Genomic DNA, 5,956 nt, shown 5'->3' with positions numbered 1-5,956 from the left:
CCACACACACACACCAAAAAATTAAAAAATGGTGAAAGACAAAGTGGACCTTAGCAGAATTTGAACTCAGAACATAAAGACAGATGAAATGCCGCTAAGCATTTTGCATGGCCTGCTAACAATTCTGCCATCTCGCCACTTTAGGGCCAATGTAAATGATAAATAGCGAGTTTTGAAATGAAAAACTAGACTGTAGTTAAATAAGTTTAGATGGATTTAGTAATTGGCAGTAAATAACAAGAGACTTTCCCTAAGTCCAATTAGGCTATGTAAGAGTTGCAACAAAATTGTTCAAATTTCAGTATACAGCCATATACCAGATAAAATTAGAAATCCTCTTATCTAGTATCCTGTTTGGTAGAGGATACTAGATACATAATCATCATCGTTTTAATGCCAACTCTTCCATCCTTGCATGGGTCAGATGACGTTTACTGATGCAGATTTTCTTCAACCAGAAGTCATTCCCATTGCCAAGCCTTACCTGTTTCCAAGAAAAGTAATATTTTCGTATGACCAGAGATGTTTACACAAAACATTAGAAATGAATGACAATCATTTACACCAATCACATGATGTCAAGGCAAGGAGACACAAACATAAAAACACATCCACACACAACAAGCTTCTTTCAGTTTCCATCTACCAGATCCACTCACAAGGCTTTGGTTGGCTCAGGGCCATTGTAGAAACCACTTGCCCAAGGTGTCATGAAGTGTGACGAAACATCCAAAGCCATGTGGTTGGGAAGCAACCTTCTTAATCACACTAAAGTTAACATTTTCTAAGCTACAGGTTAACGTTCTATAAGTCACAGGTTAATTGATGCTAATGCTTTCTTAATTAAAGGCGGCAAGCTGGCAGAATCATTAGCATTTGGGCAAAATGCTTAGCAGTCTTTACATTCTGAATTCAAATATTTGGTGTTGGTGAGATTTTCCAACAGAAGAGAATAAATTTATTTAAGTGAGTACACATGTTAAACAACCCCTTTCTTGAATTTAGTCAGCTCATTAATTTTTGCTAGGATCTGTATTCTTTTTGCTGTGCAAAGACCACAAATCTTTGATATGTTTGAGTGTGCTTTCAGTCTTCCGATTTCTAGACATGGCATGCTAGTGTCATGAAATTCTATTTTTCAGGGTGTCTGAAGGATAACTTAATGTTGTAAAACCTTTCCTTGAATGCCCCCTAGATTGCACAGCTTTCTAAAAGCCTTTGGCCCGGGTTGAAACCCAGCTATTATAATATAATAGCAAGCACCTAACTTTTCTTATCAATCATCTGTTTTGACATGTTTGAGGAAACTTCAGTTTTATACACCAGGAACTTTATGTTGCATGACAAGTTACTGAATTTTTCCATGAGCATTTTACCATCTGCTTGGTGGGCTTGTTTGAGATAATTGCATTCATACTGTAACTTCAACTTTAACATATCTTCACAGAACATCCACTAAAGATTTTTCTGTATTTGTGATTGCCAAGGAAATGTTTATCTAGAAGAGCCAGAAAAATGTTCCTTATGTTGGTCTTAACATTCAGATAGAAAGTAGGGGAGCAAACCATATCTCTCTGGGTCTATTCTTGGACTGTGATTGTGTGTCGCATGGTGCGTATGAGATTGTTTCCTTCAAGCCTTTATCTGCTAGGACCCTATTGTAATAAGGTAAAGTTGACCTTGGTGGGATTTTAATTCAGAATTTAAGGGACTGAAAGAAATACCACAGAGCATTTTTTTTTCCAATACTTTAATGATACTGCCAACACACTGCCCTAATCATAATAATAGTAATAATGTCTAACATTGGCACAATGCCAGAAACCTGGGGAAATGATATAGTCAATTGCTTTAACCCCAGTATTTGGTTAGTACTTTATTTTATCGACCCTTACCAAAAAAGATGGAAGGTAAGGTAGATCTCAGCAGGATTTAGAAAGTAAAAAATTGGACCAAATTCCACAAGGCATTTTGCCCAACACACTCTATAAAAATAAACAAAATAGATAAAAAATTTTTAAACTTCAAAAGTAATTAATATATAGTGTTAACTTAATTGATATCAACCAATTATTTGTTTGTTGTTGTAGTCCCAGTCATTTTTGCATATTACCACAAGTTACAAGATACTTAAAATACATTTGTTGTTGGTCAAGTAAATTAAGAACACGGGTGACACGTAAAAGCACCCACTACACTCTCTGAGTGGTTGGCGTTAGGAAGGGCATCCAGCTGTAGAAACTCTGCCAAATCAGATTGGAGCCTGGTGTAGCCATCTGGTTTCACCAGTCCTCAGTCAAACCGTCCAACCCATGCTAGCATGGAGAGCGGACGTTAAACGATGATGATGATGATGAAGGTTCTATTCAGTCTGTGAATAGAGCAGAAAATAATTCATTCATGTTCTTCACAACTTTCCATGAGATTTGACATATATGCTTATGCACAAATGTTTCTTTAGAAGTCGAGCAGTGACGGGGAAACAGACGTTTTAAGCAATGAACATTGTTACTAATTAGAAGGACTGCCATTAAACAAGCAGCAGCAGCAGTTTTGTTGTTGTTGTTGTTGTTGTTTAACTCCATGTCAAATCTAATTAAGCAGGCCTATGATCAAAATGTGTTCCAGATGTGACCACTTCAGCATTTTTTGGATATCTTTTCTTTTCTTTCACTTGTTTCAGTCATTAGACTGTGGCCATACTGGAGCACTGCATTCAAGAATTTTCAGTTGAAAGAACTGACCCCAGTAGTTACTTTTTGTTAAGCCTAGTACTTGTTCTATAAGTCTCTTTTGCTAAACCAGTAAGTTACAGGGATGTAAACACACCAACACTAGTTGTCAAGGATACTGGGACACACACATACATACTCACTTACACACACACACATATATATATATGACAGGCTTCTTTTGGTTTCTATCTACCAAATCCACTCACAAGGCTTTGATCAGCCCGTGATTATAGTAGAAGACACTTGCCCAAGGTGCCAAGCAGTGGGACTGAACCCAGAACCATGTGGTTGGGAAGCAAGTTTCTACCACACAGCCACACCTGCACTTTTAAACAGCCACACTTGGAACTATATTATCTAATATGCTTTTTTATTAAGACAATAGTGATATTTGAGAGACTTTGGTTGCTATTTCTAGCAGGTTAAGCAATCATGTACCAGCTTCCTCATTGGCTCAAACACTACACAAATTAGTTTAGTGATATAAGGGTACTTGTACACTTCTTCCAACCAGGTATAATGAGAAAAAGGAGAGTAAAACATCTTGCTCAAGGACAGAACCAACACACTTCCTCTAACCATCAGGTTCCTTTAATTTCTCAACTATTTTTACACTTATGTTGACAATTATAGTAACAACAAGTGTATTAATGATGATGATGATGATGGTGATGTTGATGATGATGCTAATGCTGATGAGGAATGTGATGGTGATGATGATGATGATGATGATGATAATGGTGATGCTGATGAAGATGATGATGATGATGCTAATGCTGATGAAGATTTTGATGAAGAGAATTCTGGCAATACAAAATTAAAAAACTAAACAGCTTGGATTCAAAAACAGATTTTTTTTTCATTCAGGCATTGGCACAATTAAGAATAAGTCCATCTGGGAGGTTTCCATTATCATCAATAACTGGTGTTGATGGCGTCAGTGGCAAGGCATTACGGGATGATGTGGTACTTGTCAAGGAGTAGCTCGATGCAGAAGTGAAACATTTTAAGACGTCCCACTTTTTTGACAACAGATTCTTCTGAAAGACCCACTTGAACGTCCAGGAGACACAGATTATGGCAAATACAGAAACTAACATAGAAAATGTGCGGAAGGCAAACAACTGTCCCTTCTCCTTACTGTAGAATGGGAAGTGGATGAAAGGAGGAATGTCTAAATAGTCAGATGATCCCCCGCCCAGTCGTAGGATGAGACTTAGAATGAAGCCGACCAAAGCTCCGTATGTGTTTGACTGTTTCGACATCACCACACAAATCAGTTGGGGGAAGATGATGACAAAGACGAAATCAGATGCAAGGATGAAGAGTCCGTAAACAGTAGAAATGTATATAGCAACGAGTGTTGATAATGTTCCAATTAGAATGACAGCTATCCGCAGCACGATCAATAGTTCTCGTTCAGAAACCTAGACAGAATAGAATAGAGAGAGAGAGAGAAATTTTAGAGACATTTACTTATATAATAAAAATAGTCCAAGAAACAAAATGTTATGTAATTTCGAGTCAATGAATTTCAATAAATAATACAATAACATAGTACTTATATATAAGATAAATATCACAGGTGCAGGCATGGTTGTGTGGTAAGAAGTTTGCTTCCCAACTACATGGTTCCAGGTTCAGTCCCACCGTGTGGCATTTTGGGCAAGTGTCTTCTATTACTGCCTCAGGCCAAGTGAAGTCTTGTTTGTAGCGTTGTGTGTGTGTGTGAGTTTGTCCTCCACAAATGCTTAACAACCAGTGTTAGAGTGTTTACATCCCCATAACTTAGTGATTTGGCAAAATGGACCGATAGGATTAGTACGAGGCTTTAAAAAATAAGTCCTGAGGTTAATTTGTTTAACTAAAACCTTTCAAGGTGATGCTCCAGCATGGCCACAGTCAAAATGACTGAAACAAGTAAACGGCAAATGATAATATCATCATCATTATTTTATGCCTAGTTTTCCCATGCTGTAGATTTTTCCACCTTCAGATGCCTTTCCAGCTGTCAACACTTACCTATAATTCAAGTAAAGTATTTTTATTCCACTTCCCTTTGTGCTGAAACCCACAAAGTTTACTGAGCAATAGGAGTTGTAAACATACATTCCCAAACACACACACACACAACTGACTCCCACAAAGTTTCTTATTTCTTTATTGCCCACAAGGGGCTAAACATAGAGAGGACAAACAAGGACAGACAAAGGGATTAAGTCAATTACATCGACCTGTGCATAACTGGTACTTATCGACCCCGAAAGGATGAAAGGCGAAGTCGACCTCGGCAGAATTTGAACTCAGAACGTAACAGCAGACGAAATACCACTAAGCATTTCGCCTGGCATGTTAATGTTTCTGCCAGCTCGCCGCCCTAGTTTCGACTCCCACAAAGTTTCTGTCAATCAATTTTACTCACAAGGCGTTGGTCAACTGGAAGCTATAGAAGACACTTACTCAAGTTATCATGCTAACCCCTATTACAACTTGGAACTTCCAAAACTTGTATCTTGATAAGATACAATATATTATTGTAATTTCATAAATTACCTCAATATTCCATTGAGCATGCCCTCATATATATACGTATATATAATCAAGTAGGCAGTGGTCATTCAATGCATGTAATCTTGCTTTGAGTTAAAAACCAACAACTAAAACATACATATTCATATAGCCATTCTTTAGTAAACTCATTTATAGCTAAGGTTGAAAAATGAGAATTTAGTTCTTCCAATGGTGATCCCTGTCACCATTGGAAGAACTAAATTCTCAGGGATCTCCTCTTTCCCTTTACCAGCTCATCCATTAGCTTAATGTTATTTCAAATTACTGCAGTGAAGGGGGAGGAGGAGAAGTTGTTTTGTGCTAATGTATATGTAGATATATGTGGTAAAAAAGTTAGCTTTGGAGCCATGTCACTACAGGTTTGGTCCCACAGCATAGAAGCTGCCAGACATTTTATTCCAAAGTTGCAGGTCACCCAATACTACACAAGTGATACTGGCAGATAGAAACTGAAGAAGCCCAGTGTGTGTGTGTGTGTGCACGTGTGCGTGTGTGTATGTGCACGCATGTACATGTGTGCGTATGTGTGCACATGTGAGTGGGTGAATTAATATTTCATTTTCCATGCTGGCATAAATTGGATGACTTGACAGGAACTACACCTGGTTCCATTTGGCAGATGCTTTTCGTCTATCAGTGTGTATATATAT

At 37.8% G+C, this 5,956-nt stretch overlaps 1 protein-coding gene across 1 annotated transcript in view; it reads right to left on the bottom strand.

Moving 5' to 3' along the window:
* Window positions 1-3,569: 3,569 nt before the first annotated feature.
* LOC106874299 (high affinity choline transporter 1) overlaps window positions 3,570-5,956 on the bottom strand; it is a 43,443-nt gene continuing 41,056 nt past the window's right edge. The window contains exon 5 of the mRNA XM_014921982.2: window positions 3,570-4,162. Coding sequence (XP_014777468.2) covers window positions 3,599-4,162 — 564 coding nt within the window. The 3' untranslated portion in view covers window positions 3,570-3,598. The remainder of the gene's footprint in view (window positions 4,163-5,956) is intronic.

Source organism: Octopus bimaculoides, chromosome 18 (assembly GCF_001194135.2).
Source record: "Octopus bimaculoides isolate UCB-OBI-ISO-001 chromosome 18, ASM119413v2, whole genome shotgun sequence".
NCBI classification, from domain to species: domain Eukaryota; kingdom Metazoa; phylum Mollusca; class Cephalopoda; order Octopoda; family Octopodidae; genus Octopus; species Octopus bimaculoides.
Note: the sequence above shows the minus strand (reverse complement) of the source record. Positions and strands in the feature narration are given on the sequence as shown.